General features: G+C 36.5%; 1 protein-coding gene across 7 annotated transcripts in view; it reads left to right on the top strand.

The window, feature by feature from the left end:
• LOC145283792 (clathrin interactor 1-like) overlaps positions 1-20,779 on the top strand; it is a 546,043-nt gene that overhangs the window by 480,562 nt on the left and 44,702 nt on the right. For all 7 annotated transcript variants that reach the window (XM_080132873.1, XM_080132871.1, XM_080132868.1 and 4 more), the window contains one exon: positions 7,087-7,228. In XM_080132873.1, the coding sequence (XP_079988999.1) occupies positions 7,087-7,228 (142 nt within the window). The remainder of the gene's footprint in view (positions 1-7,086; positions 7,229-20,779) is intronic.

Raw genomic sequence — 20,779 nt, 5'->3', positions numbered from 1 at the left:
ATACTGTATGTGGATGACTATATATATATATATATATATATATATATATATATATATATATATATATATATGGAATTAGCCGGCAAAGCAGAGAGTTCGGTAGACAATACCCGGGGGGATACAAATCTCCATGACAGGAAAAGGTCTGCAAAAGTCAACAATATACCAACACCACCCTTGAAGCTAACGAAACGCAATCTCTTCATCATCTTTTAATGGACAGAGGTAATTTCTCCTTCCTCCACATCTCTCTACGAGTAATAACACAATTCACTGAAACACCACACAGGAAGAACCCTTTTCTCGCTTATAAACGAGCATATATGTGTTCTGTTGTTTATATCTTGCTTGTTCGTAAATAACATAGATCACTGGTCCTTGCAGTCGGGAAATTCAGGACTATATTTTTTACTTTTGCAGACATTTTCCTGTCATTGAGATTTGTATCCCCTGGGGTATTGTCTACCAAACTCTCTGCTTTGCCGGCTAATCCCATATATATATATATATATATTTTATACTAGACTACCCATGACCTGTTGAGTCAGTATGTTATATTAGCTCTGAAATTCATGTATGAGCGTGACACTTGTGACGTAAAGAAAATAGTTGTTTTTTTTTGTTGTTTTTTTTTGACATAACAGAAACATTTCTATGGAAGTATATTAAAATGAAAAAAAGAATATAGATAGATTTCTATGAGTCGTTCTGTTTATAATCGATTATTTTTGAAAAAAAAATTTACAGTTACTGAATTATAAGTGGTTGGCCATACTTATAGGTAAATGTGTACTGAACAAATACCATAATACTTATTATAGTTAAATTCAAATTTTGATATATCTGCTTTTTTTTTTCTTTTTTTTTTTACATTGTTCATTTCTGTATTACGTTAAGTTATTTTAAACCCCACTCTTCCCATGTTAAATAATAATTTCAAAATAATAACGTTAATATTTCAGCGTCCCAAGTGTTCTTTTGCTTTTTGTTTATTTTAAACCCCACTCTTCCCATGTTAAATAATAATTTCGAAATAATAACGTTAATATTTCAGTGTGCAGGTCATGCACGCATGCGTAACCGGATGTCGTAAGCCGGAAAGTGGGTTACATACATCGTTACAAGGTCATTTGAGTTTATAATTATATATATATATATATATATATATATATATATATATAATTCCTTTGTGCCTCATTCTTGTATGCATGCACCCTAATTATCCAAATCTGCCCCGATTTAACTAAAATTTCAACTTAGTTATTTATTTCTTTATTTCTATCATTTTATCTTTTTGTTTTTTTATTTTTATTTTTACTTTACTCTTTATCCTTATCTCATGTATTATTTTTGACCTTATCTTTACCCCTTAATTTTATTTACCTTTTCGCTATTATTATTGTTATTATTAATAGTACATTTTCCTCCTATTATCCCATTACACCAATCATCCACATCCAAAATTCTCTTTTGTCCTTTTATACACCTCCAAAAACTTTGCTACCCTATCCTTTTACCTCTGTCTTATACCCTAACCCCCTCCCTGTATATCTAATAACAAAGAAAACCTAAAATTATTGCTACATATTATCTAATATATATTGGTATTCTGAAATCTATTATTATAGCCTTTCCCCCTCTTTCTCTCTCCCTGTCTCTCTCTTTTTCCCTCTCCCTCTCTCTTTCCATCCCTTCCTCTCTCTTTACTCACCCAGACCCACCACATAACTTGCTCCTTTAACTCACATAACTTGCTCCTTTAAATCCCTTGCCTCACTAAATTAAAACCCTGGAACAGGACACCCCATGTAATCCCTTCTGTTCAACCCTGCTTAGAATACACCCATTCACCCTTTCGCCTTAAATCATCACCATAATACCCCTCCCAAAATTATACACCACTTCATAGTGCTGTTGTCATCTCGGTTGCATCTGTCAATAAAATGCCCCTGCATAGATAATAGACATCTTACACACCGATAAAATAGAATTACCACCCATCCACACTATACCTCCCCTTTAGCCTTAAAACATATACTATGTACACTTATACACTATGATAAAGACCCTATACACCTTTCTACATCTATATATCTATAAAAACAGATGTGTGTGCCACAGACGATTTCTGATTGGTTAATCCAATAATCACATCTCCTAAAAAACTATGGTTCCTACTTTCTTAACTTTACCATAAAATATTATGCCGTTATTTATTTTCCATCTTGGGGGGGTCTATTTTTTCCCTAACTTGCCATTTACAAATTACGAAATTATGAAACTTACACCAGCCTCACAATCCAACCTCCGACACCACTTCCACCATTATACCTACACCATCTTCACTGCCGTTATCGTCTAACATTACGACACACACTTCCATTTACTAACATGCTTCCTTTGTTTTTCAAATTACTTACTTCCCTTATTTATATTAGTAAGATTCTCATTATTATTAATTAATTCACACTTTATTAAATACTGCTTGCCTTCTTATTCCTTAAGATACGAAACAATATGCATAATATAAACACAGCACGAAAACAAACGCTGTCATCCATTCCCAGCACACGCACACACACACTGGCGTTAGCCGCACACACGTACACACAACACGAAAACAAACGCTATTAGTACTACTATAATTTCCAGCACACGCGCACACACACGCGCACACACACACACACACACACACGTCCACTACCATCCTTGGCTACGTCACGTTGTTATGGTAACCAAGCCCGCTGACTAACACACGATAAACACACAGTAAATTTGATTTTCTTCATTTCTACGCAAATATAAATCATATAGAATATCTGTATGAATATAATTACACGTAATAGTTAAATAAAGATGATCATCTAATAAGAGAACCGAAAAAAAAAACTAATAGGGAATTAATTAAAAACGATAAAAAAATATGCACATTAGCTAGAATGAATGCAATTCCGCGACTCATAAATAACAAAGTTGTATTTTCTTTTTAAATAAATAGAAAAAAGGGGTGTTAATAAGACTATCAATACACACAAAAAAATATAGATTTATTTTTGGGTAAAGTTCCCCCGGGTTTTCCTTTCACTTCAGTAAATAAGCGAGTATCCATTTCAGTGTTAAATAAAAATATCTTTGGGATTCATATTGAAATTCATTGACAGCCAAAAACCAATATTATTGTGTTGATTCGATTAGGCGATAGTTCGATGATAATAATAGACGCAGTGCGATGGAATTTTCGCAACTTACAGTTCTTTATTATTATCCTTAAATATATATATATATGGTGTTTTATTATATATTATCCTTAAATATCGTTGAATATTGACCACTTAATTAATGGTCTTTTGTTATATATATGGCGTACTATTATCCTTATATATATGATGTTTATATATATATATATATATATAAGTGATAGTGTCTGTGTGTGTCTGTGCGTCTGTGTGCATTTCCCTACGCTAAAACTCTGTCAATTTTAAGCTTACAGATTCGAAATTTGATATACAGGGTACTGAGATTTGGGAAAATCGATGTGATAGGTTTTCGACAGAAATTTGGCGATTAAGTGGTCAATATTCAACGATTTGACCTTTCAGAACTCTACCAAACTCCTCCTACAATTTTGGGTCTAAACACGTGATATTTTAGATATAGATTCCTTGGACATGGATCTAACTTATTAACTTTACTTGATCCCTAAACAATAAATGTTAAGAGGTCATATAGGGGTCAAAGTTTAAAAAATTGACCTTTTTTTTTTTTTTTTTCTCAGCATACACCTCAAAACACCTGGGCAACGCCGGGCACCGATTGCTAGTTAGTCTATATAATACGCTCCTCCTTTATTTACAATTCGATAAAACTCCCCTAACATTTAATTGATCTATTTTATTTCTAATGAATCCCACGCTAGACGCCGCGTTCCCATTATGTTACATAGCATCTTCTCTACTCTTCTGATGAGAAGCATTAGGTTTCGAAATGCCTTGGTATAAAGAGTCCCTTCTATCCCCCAACTAATTGTTTGTATTCCTTTATTGAATAAATGAACCAATCTATATTTACCAATATATAGTTTTTGTGACTTCATTTCCCATTCCTATTGTTTTCCTATGTAAGCTCCAATGATACTTGTTGAGCTTTGTATTGTCCGATAAGTCTCCTCTTATAGAATTGAGCTCACTCTTTTCTTTCTAACGCACTAAGCTATATATATATATATATATATATATATATATATATATATATATATCTTCCCTCTCTCTCTCTCTCTCCATATATATATTTTTTCCCCTCAGACAGAAACAACATGGCTGACGAGAGCCTAACACCATTTACGTTTTACCATTAACTGGTCCCCTTTATGTTGGGCTTGAAACCGACGGTACCAATATTTTTCTGAACTTCTGTACTATTAAATAAATAAATATTAAGCTCTTATATCGAAAAAGTTTTTCTTTGTAATTGAGTACTTTGTTGGAATTCTTTCCTCCCAAAATAGTAAACAAATATATATATATATATATATATATATAATTATTTTTACTATAATAATATAATATATATATATATATATATATATATATATATATATATATATATTCTCTCTCTCTCTCTGTGTATTTCTCCTTCTCCCTTTCCTATCTCTCTCTTTTTTCCATCCTCTCTCTCCTTTTTCTTTCTTTTTTTCTGTCTCCTTTTCACTCTCTCTCTCTCTCTCCTTTCCCCTCTCCCTCTCTCTCTCCTTTCCCCTCTCTCTCCTTTCCCCACTCTCTCTCTCCTTTCCCCTCTCTCTCCTTTCCCCTCTCTCTCCTTTCCCCTCTCTCTCCTTTCCCCTCTCTCTCTCCTTTCCCCTCTCTCTCTCCTTTCCCCTCTCTCTCTCCTTTCCCCTCTCTCTCTCCTTTCCCCTCTCTCTCCTTTCCCCTCTCTCTCCTTTCCCCTCTCTCTCCTTTCCCCTCTCTCTCCTTTCCCCTCTCTCTCCTTTCCCCTCTCTCTCCTTTCCCCTTTTCCCTCCCTCTCTCTCTCCTTTTCCCTCCCTCTCTCTCTCCTTTTCTCTCTCTCTCTCCTTTTCTCTCTCTCTCTCCTTTTCTCTCTCTCTCTCCTTTTCCCTCTCTCTCTCCTTTTCCCTCTCTCTCTCCTTTTCCCTCTCTCTCTCCTTTTCCCTCTCTCTCTCTCCTTTTCCCTCTCTCTCTCTCCTTTTCCCTCTCTCTCTCTCTCCTTTTCCCTCTCTCTCTCTCCTTTTCCCTCTCTCTCTCTCCTTTTCCCTCTCTCTCTCTCCTTTTCCCTCTCTCTCTCTCCTTTTCCCTCTCTCTCTCTCCTTTTCCCCCTCTCTCTCCTTTTCCCCCTCTCTCTCCTTTTCCCCCTCTCTCTCCTTTTCCCCCTCTCTCTCCTTTTCCCCCTCTCTCTCCTTTTCCCCCTCTCTCTCCTTTTCCCTTTCTCTCCTTTTCCCTCTCTCTCCTTTTCTCTCTCTCTCCTTTTCTCTCTCTCTCCTTTTCTCTCTCTCTCCTTTTCTCTCTCTCTCCTTTTCCCTCTCTCTCCTTTTCCCTCTCCCTCCCTCTCTCTCCTTTTCCCTCTCCCTCCCTCTCTCTCTCCTTTTCCCTCTCTCTCTCTCTCCTTTTCCCCATTCTCTCCCTCCCTTCCTCTCTCTCTCCCTTCCTCTCTCTCTTTCTTTCTCTCTCTCTTTCTTTCTCTCATTTCCAGAATGTTTTTCCACTTACAAAGTTACACGCTTGTCTTATTTAAAATTTTTGACTACAGCTTTGCCGCCGTGCAGAAGCCACCGCCCCTCCTCCCTTCTCGGCCACTAGCTGTCCCTCGTGTCTGTTCTACTCAACTTTGGCTTCAACTCTTTAACTACCAACTGACTAAACTACATATATATACTTTGTAATTATGTCATCAAGTAACCAATCAATCAAATCACCTGATGTTTTGTCACATATTCATGTTTTATTTATCAACTAAAATTCCTAACTTGTTCAGTTTATGTTAAAATTCCACAGTTAACATTCTTCTTGCTATTAAACATTTTTCTATTCATATTTTTCCCTTTGCATTTTTCACATTCACCATCTAGTCTTCAGTAACAAATAATAATTTTTTAGATCACTCCTCCATTCGCCATTTTTCAAAAATGTATGACATTTTACTAAAATGTTTGTACATTTGTTTTTCTCGGCCACTTATCCTATTTTCCCTAGATTTTCCACACACTGGTGAGCTAAGAAAAAGGTTAGACACCATCTTCATTGTTTTTCTTTGGTCAGTCATTTTCGTACTGACTGTTCTCTTATTTTATTTCCATCACAATTTTCTTTTTGGGTGTAGGTCATATTTCCTTCTTTCTAGCTATCCTTTTGCCATAGTCAACAGAGACCACCTTTGCCTTGCATCAACTAGACAATCTCTTGGCTGATGATTTTTCTCACCCTCACTCTCCCATAGATGTTACTAACAATTAGACTCCTTGTGTTATTTAGACTATTGATTCTAATCAATCACTAACAATACATTTATACACTTCACTATATTTGGAGATCAAAATGGAAAACCCCTACTTACAATATCTCCAGTGATCAGCTACAAAATACCTTCTATTGTCTATCAAAATATCTCATTTAATATGGTACCTTGTTATACTATAATTTATGCTTGGGACCCCATTTCACTTATTAACTTGTTAAGTATTGACAGCCTTTATATTTTATTCTGCCGTTTGCATTTCATCTCCCCTCAGTGATTTGCAACATAATTGCTGCCATTATACCTATCTGCCTCGTACACTGTGATTAATAGTACTGTGTCCTTTCAGTGAGGGCACCATTTGCTTTTTTACTCTGTGGGAGAGTATATTGTGAAGCTCCCTACATTTTACCTTACATTTGTCCTACTCAAGATCAGGAAATCCTCAAAAACAAAAAAAAATTTTCACAAAGAAAGAATAAAATAATTTACTACCGCATTATTTTTCTTAACTCTAATCTTTAGCTGACCATTAGATTCTCTTACTATATCTCTCTAACCATTACCAAAGTTGTTGCATTAAGATTTTCATCATTTGCTTTTATTTTTATTTTTCTCAAGACTCATTCTGCCAATACCTGGTCAGAATCCGGTGGCCTTAATATAAGTCTGGATACGTTAAACCCAGGTAGCCGATTTTCCAAATCAACTGCTCCTACAATTAACCAGTTACAACATCACCAACAGGGCATCATGCCGAAAGGTAGGAAATTTTCCATTCACAAAAGAATACTTTTTATTTTTTTCTCTCTTTATCTTTGTTTAAAATATTTCTACTCCTTTCAAATATTTAGAAAAAATGAAATGCATATTATAATCTATCAGATGTATTTCATTTTTTTCTTTTTTTCTACATAAATACTATTTCACTAATTTGTATGCATTTTTATGATATTAACTTTTTTTTCTACATGAATACAATTCAGTCTTATGTCCCCTGAAATTGATAGCGTGGAGTAGGTTATCATGAGTTTATTCAAGTGTTGATTGTTGAAAATATAAGTTTTTTGTATTATTGTCATTTTTCATAGTCATAATTAGAACATTTTGCATGACTGGATGAACAAAAATCAAGATTTTTTGTTTTATTTAACTTAGAATATATTGTAAAATTAAACGTAAATTGCATTATCTTATTACACAACATAATTATGTGTTCCAACTTAGTAACTTTATTTCAAATATATTAAATTTTCATTGAAGATTTACAATTGAAATTTCATGTCTTTATATCTACTAAATATATCTTGATATTTGCGACTAAATGAAAAATCATTAGAAATTATGTTTATGTCACTAATGCTTTCAATTTGCTAATCATTGTTTTAAAACTAACATTTTAAATAGAAATTTGTTTTTGTTTTATAATTAAAATTTTAATTCAGAAAATATGGATAATCAAGCATGATTGTCCATATTTTCTGAATTAAAAAATGCATAAATTTCTATTTAAAATGTTAGTTTTATAAAATTTCAATTTAAAAATAAATTCACAAATTACTGAAATTATTTATTTTGTTGTGACTTGTAGAAACGTTTTATTTTCATTTTTATTAACAATTTAACAGTCTAAGTTTGTTATATTTATTTTTATCTTTTTGTAAATACTAATTAATAAATTTATGGCACATTCTGCCAATAGACTAACACTGATTAAAACTCTAACTACTGTATTAAATTTCTTTCATTAACAAACTTGAAATAATCAGTTTACATAATAGTACAATTAACAAAAATATTCCATCAACTTTGAAGAAGACAGAAATAAAATCTGTTGAAACTTAAAAAACTGGCAAATATTGTCTATGTATGTCCATAAACAGTATTTTTACAAAAATGTTTGTGCATTTATAAACGTTTCAACCTAGGGCTGAAGGCTAATCAGCTGTGTCTGAGAAAACAAGCTTATTTAGAAAAAATTAAAATATTGTTTTATTTGGGTTTTTTTTTGTAATTTTTACCTTACAAAATAACCTTATGGACATCATAATTATTAGGAGTATTAAATAGCCTGATATATGACCCAAATCTTATTAGTATTAGTCTGGTTGATGTGAGGTCAAACCAAGAAGTAATTCCTAATAAAACAATTTTGGTGTAGATCAGAAGCTTATCCAATTAACATATCAAATGCCTCAGGGGAGAAGCTAGAAATTTACCAAATGTTAAACCATTGTACTAAACAGAAATTGTCATAACTTAATAAGTTTGATGACTTTGCTCCTAATAATGGTATTATGAATACAGCAACAATTAGTTTTAGATATTTAGATAACTATGTAAAATTTAATGACTTGAAAATCAGAAAAGAAAAGAACAATGGAAAAAAAACAAAATTCCATTCACCAAAAACCACAAAAAGTAAATTTAACAAATGAAGCCAACCTGATGAAATTGATGGATTTGTAAATTAGGACATCATATAATTTTATTGATACATTGAGTGTTGAAAATATAATTTTTATATTACGTTTCTGAAATGTTTTTACATGTGGATTGGTTATTCGCTGCTCTTCGCATTTTGAGTGTCATTTTTACAATGTTTCGTTGATGTAACCTTCGACCTTCTTCAGGTGTATCTGGTTGAACTCAAAATTCTTTCTGTCAAACTCGTGAATTTGCACAGAATTTCCAACAGAACTCTTTATTTAATTCACGATGGTAGTATGCTCTCATTCCATCAGCCATGACGGAATGAGAGCATACTACCACCTAAGAGGCATTAAGTAATTCACAATTGTATTTTCGGTCGGCCATACTGAAGCTTGAGCCTTCAACCTTCAGAAGAATGTCACTTTTACACCTGAATTTTTCCAAGTACTCTAACTACTGTGCCATGTGACCTTGCGAAAAATTCTAGTACAAATTTTAGGAGCCTTAAACCTGTTTTATTTCTAGATGTAAATATCACTATTTATTACTATATATATATATATTAAAAAAATGTTATTACTATTTACTTATCTATTATATATAATTAACGGTTCCCATATATTATTGTTAATAGTAGTCCGAATAATCCAAATAATTTTTTATATATTATTTACAGTTGTCTTCGTCCATTTTCATACGTCCTAAATATGGACATTTTGCATAACTACAAATGAACAAAAAACATCAAGATTTTTGGTTTTATTTAAATTGGAGTAAGATTAAATTCAACCTGAATAATCTTATTGGAAAATATTTTAATATGTATTCTTAGTAATTTTAATATTTAATATTAAAATTACTAAGATAGAATACATATTATATTTAAATATTAAATTTTTCTTGAATATATATTTGTTAGTAGATTTTAAAATATAAAATACATGAATATTTGCTTTTTGATAACTTTGTTTCTAATATTGGTAGAATCTAGCAATAATTTTCGTGAGTAATCATGTAAAATTTAATGACTTGTGAGAAAAATTGGGAACAAAAATCTGCAACAAAAATAATTCGTTTTTGATTAACACACAAAATCATTAAAAAAATTAATGCTACAAATGAAGCAAACCTGTAGCTGACATTTTGTCTTTCATAGTTTTTCATATTAGCACGACATAAAATGTAGATATTGTCATCTTCAAGAACCAGCTGCAGCATTGAATCTTTAAAAATGATTACCTAAAAAAAAATTGTATGCATTCATTTTACCAACATTAAAAAAATTAACTTCAATATGTATTCATTTTACCAACATTAGGAGTAAGGTCTTCAAAGTCATGACAAATTCTGCTTAATTTAACAAGTCGATCTTTGTGCCTATTTTTGGAAAATAATTTAACCCTTGCCTCCACATCAGTCTATGAGCTACAAATATTTTTGCTTAAGATCTATGCAGGTAAGCATTTGATGTCATTATAAATATTGAAGAAGCTTTCAATCTATGTGATATTTTCTTTATTAGCAATTACTTGTACTTATTTTGGATTATATCGATCAAACTAAAGAGATTTCAAGTTATGTAATAAATTCTGCCATGTTTCCCTTTTTGTAATAGTTATAATTGAACAAGTTTTGTGACACTCCACTTAAGTCCAAAGCTTAAACAAAAAGGGTACTCATCAACATAATTTCCTTGTAGAGGTACAAATTTCAGCACGTTTCTAACAATGCCTTTGTTGAATAATTTCTCTGTCTTCAAAATATGCTTCAGTTTGTGATATCACCACATCTAGCTGCCACCACATAAAACCCACACCAATTTGCTTATAACTAATATTTCTATTCCAGCTCCCTACTAATAACTACTAATGAATAATCCTTAAAATGTTGTGTAAAGCTGTGGCTGAGTGTCTACTAATTTAGATGAACAAAAAATAAAAACGAGCAAAGTTAAAGGAAGATAGATACTCAATATTCCACAAAGTGTTATCCCTGTTATGCCAGAGCAAAATGCTCTGAGGAAGATGGAAAGCAAGGGTGATGACAAAAAAAACAACTCACATGGATCCATAGACCTTCCCACCTTACCCCACCCCACGAAACAAAAAAATATAATTTGACATTCAGTTATTTTGAAAAAAATATATATAACTCAAGAAAAAACAGTCCGCCTAAGAATTGTCCAGATTCTTAGTTATCAAACTATTAGAGAAAAAAAAAGAATGAGTGAACTATCATTTCTAACCAAAAAATATTAACCAAAAGCAATCAAGAATGAGAACCTTCTTATTGAAATATTCTACAACCATAAATGCCCAGTTTTTTCATGCAAAGACTAAATACAACCAAAGGAGTAAGAAGAAACCCTGAATTATCCGTAGCAAAAAAAAAAAGAAAGAAATAAAGATAGCATTAAAAAAACAAATAGTGAGTGACCATTCATGTATAAACATAAAAAGAAATAATCAAATCACACTAACAAACACTAACTTTTAAGACTAACCATCTTATTCCAAAACATGCAAAATATACCAAAAAGAAATCACAAAAGTAAAACATAAAAGAAATATACTCAGGAGCAAGAAAATTTTTTTCATAATTTAAAAATAACATATATGCAGAAGTTACTCTCAAAACAAGCCCATGGAACCAACAAAAGCAAACAAATGACAAACTCATCAAACTGGACCATAACGAATTGCAAAAATGTCGTGAAAACCTTATAGGCTTATTCAAATGTGAATAATAAATAAAAGAAACAGCAAAAATAGCAATGATACAAATAACAATCATAAAAATAACTCTATAAAAATAACAATCATAAAAATAACTCTATAAAAATACTGCCAATTCAAGTACCAGATGCTCAAAAAGGGTAACCAAATAAAATAAATTAAAAAAACTATACTAATAATAATACAAAACAGATCTCAAATCCTTGAAAAGATCTAAACTAAAAACATGGCTCGTACTAATGAAACTAAAATTTAAGAAACAAAAAAGAAAACAATAACAAAATAGTGTTGCAAGCTGAGAGAAACTTGTGAAGCATATGGATTATTCTAGCGAGCTACTAACAGGGGGGACACCTGACCTTGCCGGTTGTAAAATATGCTTAATACATTTTAATTCATGCAGATTTCGTATTTATATTTATTACAGAGCCAATTCTCTATTGAATATTATTGTATCTAATATATAGCACTAATTTCTAGAGTTGTAAAAAAAAAAAAAATGACTTGAATGTGAACAGCACCAAAACATTTAGCACCCCAGCTGTGTTCGCTACCATTTGAACTAAGCCGACAGATAAGAAAGTTATAAAATGCAATCACTTTTAACTATGATTAGTTTATGCATGTGCAAACTAATAGAAATGTCGGCAAGTTAAAAGGAATATTTTTCATTTCAATTTGTCGACTTCTATATGTGTTATTCATCCATCCAAATAAACATTTTAGTCGTTATAAACAATCCTTAGTGCATGATTGCTATTTCCAGTTAATTTCAGTGTTATGTGACCAGTAGTTTAAGAGTTTAACAGTTAAATATTTGCACACAAACACATGTCTAGCTACTGTTTTATTTATATAGATATAGGGGCTAGTCTTTTTTGTGACTATGTACGGTCCCTGGTATTTTGCTTTGAATGACTGTCCATTTAAAAGTAGGAGTATTAAAACTTCCTTGCCTTCCTCCAATTCTCTTTCTACTGTTTTCTTATTGTGTATAGTTTTCATAGTTCTCTGACTATTTTCCAAGTGAATTCTAATGATTCTTAAACTGCTTGGGTAGTTTCACTGATTCACTTTGTCTGGCATTTCTTAGCTGTGTGACCCAGCTTGCTGCAGTTGAAACATACTATGTATCTTCTTTCCTGCCCAAGTAACAGTTAGTTGGCTGTGAATGGTAGGTTACTAGTAGGCACACATGGATTGTGTTTCTTCCTGTGAGAAGCATAACTTTCCCTAACCTGTGAATGCGCACATCTCTGGAATTTTAATCTATTTTTCTTGTGAGTTATTATGCATTATGTTTATATCGGTGTCCATCTCTTTGTCAGTCAGGTGTATTCTCATATCATAAGGAACACAGTTTTGGAACATAGCTTAATTAATTAAAATGAGTTGTTTCAACGTATCGCAGCTTCTTTCTACATTCTTAGAATTGCACCTATTTCGATATAGCAAACTTTATGTCTGCCTATAGCTTTTCTTCAAACCTTTCAGTTGGTATGCCTGTGGGACTAGTTTATATCCCTTCAGGATAGGTGTCTTTACAGTCTCATAGCGTGTGTAGGTCCCCACTGGAAGTGTTGAATACGTTTTTGAGCTTTTCCACTTAATGTTGTTTGCAAAAGCATTGTTCGACCTTCTCTTGGCCAGGTTTGAGGGCAATGCTCTCAAAGTATGCAAAGTAATCAACTACTTCTGTAGAGTTGAATGTAATAATCAAAGAAGAAAGTATCTGCGTGTGTGTGTATTGTGCGGTCATACAACTTACCTTCGGATGGGATCTGAGAGAAAGAGAAATTAAAGATGGCAGCCATGGATTTATAAGGTGTAGTCTCATGAAATCTCACGAGATCTCATCTTCCACTGCACACATATGCAAATGGAATGGGGTCAGTTTTCTAATAAAATGCCTGTTGGCAGAGGCAGGGGGGGAGAACACGTGCTGGAAGTTGAAAGAGAAAGTTGACAGTGACGAATTGTAGCTGAACTTTTGCTTATTGTATTTATTTCATTTTGTTTTGCTGTTTATCAGACCATTAAACATCAAGCTATTCTGGCATAATGGGGGACAAGTTCGACCTTAAATTAATACCAGAATTTGACGGCTCGACCCTGGTACTTGACCGGGTGGTAAGGGTAGAACTACATTGCCTGTTGTCTAGTGTGAAGAGCATTGAACACGTGGTTCCTCTTTTTTTTTTCCTTTTTTTTTTTTTTTTTTCTTTTTTTTTTACATGGGAGTCACCACTTATCAAGGCCCGAAGGCCACTCAGGGATAAGGGTTATTGCGTGTACAGTAATCAATGAGATAGTATTGTAGTAATCATTAGTATTGGGGGTTTTGATAGAGTGTCTTACTTAAGGGGGTGGTTTGTCTGGAGTTTGTCTATGTTGGACTTGAAGACGTCTAAGTTGTAGTCAGGTGGGGAAACAGGCAAGCGGCAGAGAGTTCCACTGGCGTGCAGTTCTAAGAAAGAAGCTTTGCTCATGGAATCTACGTTTGGATTTAGGCACAGATAAAGAGTGGGGAAAATTATTGACAGTAGTTTCAGCCAGACGGGTGTTTCTCGTGAAAGATTGGCGAGGGGGGATGAGGAATTGGAGCTCAGACGAGCATCTGCCATGGAAATAACGATAAAACAAAGACAGGCTAGCAACGTCTCTTCTGTGGGAGAGAGGTTGCAGGGAAGAGAAAAGGGCATCCCCCACTAAACCACGAAGTCTATTTTGTACTCTGTCAAGGCAGGATAGGCTGTTTTTAGCAGCTCCTGCCCAGATGTAGCAGCAATACTCCATCCTTGGACGTACTTGGTTTTTATACAGATAGAGAATTGCATCAGTAGTGAGATATCTTCTGGAGCGGTAGGATCCCACCATTTTCCCATGTCCCAGGCAACAGATTTGATGTACGTGTTCCATTTCAGATCAGGAGTAAAGGTCAAACCCAGAAGCTTGTCAAAACATGGAGCCTCTCCAAGACGAGAGCCATCCATTTCAATTGATGCCAGATGGGGATCAGAGCGTTGATGTAAAGATAGAAGCTTGGTTTTGGATGCATTAAAAGTGACTAGCAACCTCTTCCCCCATTGTACCACGCGCTCAAGATCAGAGGAGAGAGAATTAGAGAGAACTTTGTCATTTACGGCCTTTGATGTGTTGCCATAGATGATCGTGTCATCAGCATAGATGTCAGCAAATGATTTAAGTATGTGTTTTGGGAGATCATTGATGTAGATCAGGAAGAGAGTTGGGCCCAGGATTGACCCCTGGGGGACTCCAGCATTAATACCGTGGGCCTCTGATTTCTGCCCATCAGCCACTACTCTTATGAACCTATCGGAGAGAAATGATTTAATGATTGAGAAAACATTTCCAGTAATACCGTAGCTGGAAATCTTGTGAAATAGGCCCTTATGCCATACCTTATCAAAGGCCTTTGATATGTCGAGTAATTGCCCTGGAAAGGAAACCTTTGTCAAGAGATTCACTAATCCTATGTGATATAACCGTTAGCACATCTGCTGTAGAGCGGAAACCATATTGCATGTCACTAAGAAGGTTGTTTCCATTGAGGTGGTTGACTACTTCTTTATTTAATATGGATTCCAACAACTTATGATACACAGGAGACTTATTGGTCTGTACTGAGAGGGAGATGACTTCTCACCTGAATTCTTAAATACAGGGCATACTGATGAGGTTTTCTAGGGTGTTGAAAAGCACTTCTCCTTAAGGCAACGCTTAAAGTGTTTTGTAAGTATGGGGGAAAGTTCTGGTTGGAGCTTTTTCAACACTATAACTGGAATGCCATCAGGGCCAGTTGCTTTACTGGAATCAAGGTTCTTGATTAGCTTGGCGACCTCACGCACAGATATTTGTATGTTGCATAGCGTGTTGTCTGTTATAGGAGAAAATACAGGGAGTTGGTCATTGTCGCATAGGGTAGAATTAGCTGCAAAGTTCTTGGCAAATAGTTTGGCCATGTCTGATGCTGACGAGATGACCTCTGGTCCATTGATGATAGTTGGGATAGAACGCACACTTTTGTTCAAGATCCTGTTTGCTATTTGCCAGAACTGGTGGGAACCAAGCCACTGCTCAGCTACTTTGGATTTAACAGACTGAGCATATAGCTCTCTTGCATGTTTTATTACTCTTTTACAGTGGTTGCTGGCAGTCCTGAAAGCAGCTTTAGTCTCAGTACATCTATTACATTGGTAGCTATGGAAAAAGTGATTTCTGTGCGCGATAGCAGCAGCACATTCAGGAGAACCATGGCTGGCTGTTAGGTTTTTGTTGGAATTTTTTGGATGGTATGAATCGGTCTATGCCTATAATTAACCATTCGGTCAGGTCTGATACTATAGAGGATACATCATTTTTAAACATGGAATGCAGAGGTACGTCAGATATGAATGTACGGAAGCTATCCCAGTCAGCCATAGAATATCGATATACAGTACGGTGGAGAGGTACGTCTCAAGACTTATTACATTTCGTTTTTATCTTAACTGCTACAACAGAGTGGTCAGAGGATCCCAGAGGAGATAGAACGGAACATGAACATAGCTCAGGGGAAGTTGATATACTGCCTGTTCGGCAGTATATCAACAGATTAGTCCTGAGGAAAAACAGGATTATGAAAGGATCAAGATGGTATTATACAAGGCGTTCACGATCGACCCCGCCACTGCTTGGGAGCAATTTGAGACAAAAACCCTTGCATCCCGGCGAAACTGTTGACATTTATTTGGCCGAGCTGACGAAGTTGACAGGGTTGTTTGGTGGGCTGCCTGAGCAAGCCATGGCATGCAAATTTTTGGCAGAGCTCCCAACCGGAGCAAAGCAACTCCTGCGGGCTAGCTCAAGCATAGCTTCATTGTCTCTTGATGACCTGGTAGACCGGGCCAGGACCATGATGAAGAATACTTATGAGATGAGAGAACCAGTAGTCGCTGCTGCACAGCCCGCATCAAGTGATGGTAGACCGTCCCAGGGGCCCGACCTGCGTGGTGAAGTTGTGCTATAGGTGCAATGGCCAGGGCCACATTGTGAGGAACTGCCGGCAGTGACTGACAGCTATTCACTGCTACCGTTGTAATAAGACTGGTCATATGGGTTGGGATTGTTCAAGGAAACGGGATCGGGAACAAGGTGCCAGCATCGACCTCTTCCCCAAACAGAAATTAGACGAGGCGCTTCCAACCATTCAGGTCTATGTCAATGAGACATTGTGCTCAGCACTCCTCGACTTAAGATGCTCTCTCACCATAGTGAGTGCGGACCTTTGCCGCACATGGAAGAAGAAGACTACTAGAGTAACCACCCTCAGTGGAGCAACGTGAATATGTTGCAGGGTGGGCGCTGTGAACGTTCGCACTAAAATTGGAAATTCGGCTAACATCGAAGTGCTGGTAGTACTCGAAAAACCGCTGAGCTTTGACCTGCTCCTAGGCTATGATGCCATCAGAGGTGGTGCTCACATAACACAGACGGGGGCGATACAGTTTCAGGAGAAGGTTCCAGTGTGCGCTGCTTTGAAGATTGATCAGCCAGACTTTATTGCCAAATTTTACCAGCAGCAGAAGGCTTGGACAGCCGCATGGAAGTGGTTGAAAAACCAGGAACCAGCCAAACTGTGAAATGAGGTAACAGTACCATGTGGCTGACCAAATGAGGCCTACATACGAAGAGGAACTTTGTGATTGGATCAAGGATGGCTGGTTGATTCCCTACCCCTATGAGAAACTTGGACCTTCCAGAGGCCTGATTCTGCTGATGGCGGTCGCTCAGCACAACAAAGCAAAGGTGAGGCCAGTGATGGACTATCATGAACTGAACGTGCATGTTGATGCGTTCACGGCAGATGCTGACATTTGTGCCAGCAAGTTACGAGAGTGGTGGCAGCAGGGTTCCAATGTGTCCCTGCTGGATCTAAGAAAAGCATACCTGCAAGTCCGAATCAGTGAAACAATGTGGCCATTTCAGACGGTAGTGTTTGCTGACAAGAGGTACTGCCTTACCAGACTAGACTTCGGGCTGAACGTTGCACTCCAAATAATGAAGACTATCATTAACACTGTGTTGTCACAGGAAGAAACAATAAAAGATGGGACATCGGCGTACCTTGATGACATATACATATACAAAGACATTGTGTCATCATCACGTGTAAGGTCCAAACCGTCTGAGTTTGGTTTGATGTGCAAGGGCCCAAAACGTTTGGAGAATGGCATCTGTGTCTTGGGCCTGAACGTTCGACAGGAGCGAGGGACTTTGAAATGAAGGTGCGGAACTGCAGTTCCTGAAGTGCCCGATGTCTTCATGAGGCGAGCAGTATTCTCCTCGTGTGGAAAACTTGTGGGGCACCTACCAGTGTGTGGATGGACTCGTGTGGCAACAGGCATCATAAAAAGGAGGGCAAACTGAATGTGTAGGTGGATGCGAGCTCTCTGGCAATTGGTGTGCTGTTGGAGAAGAATGGTGCTGCAATTGAGTGTGGAGAAATGCGTGACTTACCTGGATAGACCACGTGCGGGTCGGTCACCGAAAATAAATAAAAAGAAAGAAAAGAAACGGTTAAGACTCTTATTTATAGAGTAGTGATCACGTGAGTTAGAAGAATATGCAAATAGAGGTGAACGATTTTGCGATATAAAAAGCCTGTGTTGTTAAGAGGAGGGGCAGACTGTTGGCAGAAGTCAATGCTGTCAGACGTTCTTTAGAGTTTTGTTATTATATGCTGTGCTCGATTGTTGGAAGAGAGAAAGGAGAAGAGGAGGAACCAAGAAGACATTCTGCAGGTACTTTGATACAACAGGGGCGCAATTGAACAATCAACCATTTCCTTTGGTTTAAGAACACAAAGGAATCGAGATACTTGACTTTGTGTTGGTTTTAAGCTATTTCGGCGCTTGGTGTGCGGTGACTAACAATGGACAGATGCGACATTCGCTTAATACCCGAGTTCGACGGATCCACCACTGGACCGGCTGTCGTCGAATGGATTGAGAAGGCAGAGAAAATCTGTAAACTGTGCAAAATTAAAGAACCAGCCACAGTTATCCCTTTGAGGCTAACCGGAAGGGCCTATGCAGTCTACCAACAACTCGGGGATGAACCAGACTGGGATAAAATCAAGCAGAGCCTATATACAGTGTTTAGTACAGATCCATTTGTTGCGTGGCAACAGTTCACGAGCCGGAGACTTCAACCCAAGGAAACAGTCGACGTGTACCTAGCCGACCTGCGAAAATTATCTGTACCGTTTGGTGGGGGTCAACGATAAAATATTAAGCTGTGCGTTTTTGGTAGGCCTACCCGAGGAGGTCAGTAAACTGTTGCGGGCATCATCAAGAATCGATGAATTGTCAACTGATGAGTTATTGGCCCGAGCTCGAAACATCTGTAAGGAACAGGAACCAATTGCAGCAGCAGCTCGTTTTCGACATGGAGGCAATGTGGACTCTCTTCCAGATAGTAATAAGCATGCCACCCCAGTGTGCTATAAATGTGGGGAGGCCAATCATTTTGCTAAAGAGTGCCGGAGTGATAGGAGAGGTGTATATCCACAATCAAAGAGACCAGTGCAATGGTATCGCTGCAATAAGTTTGGGCACATATCTCGCAACTGTTCGGGAAACGAAGTTGGGGGCAAGGTACTATCGCTACCCTTGCCCCCTGCCAACCAATAAACACAGGATTGCCTATCATTAGCGTTAAACTTGATGATGTGCAGTGTTCAGCATTTATAGACACGGGGTGTTCCCGGTCTATAGTTAGTGCCCATTGCTGTCCGGTGTGGCGGAGGAACCCAGTCGGCGTTATGACCATCAATGGCTTATCACGGGTATGTTGTGGTGAAGGGACAGTCACAATCTGTACTGAGAAGGGTGACACAGCTAAAGTTGACTTTCTGGTGATGCAGGAGAAACCCCTTGGCTACGACATGTTGCTTGGAATTGATGCAATACAAGCACTAGGAGGCGTTACAATCACAGCAGCTAGAGGTATCAGGCTTGGAGAAGGGAAAGACGTCTGTGCAGCCATGTCGATTGAAGAAAAGGACTTCTGTGCTACATTTGATGACAACGAAAGGGTGTGGACTGCAAAGTGGAAATGGGCCATGGGCCAGGAACCAGATCAGCTGTGCAACACGATTCCAGAGTATGCAGTTTCTACCAAGAATAGGGCCGCATATGAAGAAGAACTTCAGATGTTGATTGACAACGGTTGGTTAATACCATACCCACAGGAACGTCTGGTACCACCCAAGGGATTAATTCCGCTCATGGCTGTTGAACAACCTACCAAAGAAAAAATTCGTCCTGTAATGGATTACCGAGAGTTGAATCGGCATGTTGATGCGTTTACCGGAAACGCAGATGTGTGCGCTGATAAACTGAGAGAGTGGCGGCAAAAAGGGCGCAATGTAGCACTTCTGGATCTAAAGAGGGCCTACCTGCAGATACGTGTCCATGAGTCATTATGGCCGTTTCAGACAGTACTACTCAAGGGAAAACTATTTTGTTTGACACGTTTGGGTTTTGGCCTAAACTAGGCACCGCCAAAAATGGCCGCAAAATCAAGTTGTTGTTGTTTTTTAAAACGAAATTACATTTATTAAAATCCATTATTTCTGAGTAACGTTTTTTTTTTCCAGAAAGATAAAACCCTGAATTTTATCATATAGAAAACAGAATAATGTAAAACTTTTTCTACTATTTTTAATTCAATTTTAAATGTTAAATTTTCCCAAAAAGTTAACAATTGACATTTTTTGTCTTGCACAAAAATCGTACTTAAATATTTAAAAAAAAAGGGTTTTTGAAATAATTAATTAATTTATTTATTGTCTAACTAAGATTTAGGATGATTTTCTAAGAGAATATGCAAAAATATTATAAGTACCTGAATTTCAAATAATTCCACTTATTCATATAGGTAACCAGATATTTCGCGTTGACGTAGAGTTCAGATCGACTCTGTTTACGTTTTCGTTTGATAAAAAGCAAACTATGGAAGACCAAACAGGCCAAAAAAACTTATTTTTCAGTGACGAAAATTTCAATGTATTATTAAGCTGAGGCTGGCCAGTACCAGATGGGTGACCATTTGTATACGTTTGGTTTTTAATGTGTATGTGT

This window comes from Euprymna scolopes, chromosome 8 (genome assembly GCF_053919585.1).
Source record: "Euprymna scolopes isolate OS-2025 chromosome 8, ASM5391958v1, whole genome shotgun sequence".
In the NCBI taxonomy this organism is placed as follows: Eukaryota; Metazoa; Mollusca; class Cephalopoda; order Sepiida; family Sepiolidae; genus Euprymna; species Euprymna scolopes.
The sequence above is the reverse complement of the archived record's forward strand: the minus strand, read 5'-3'. Positions and strand labels throughout refer to the sequence as shown.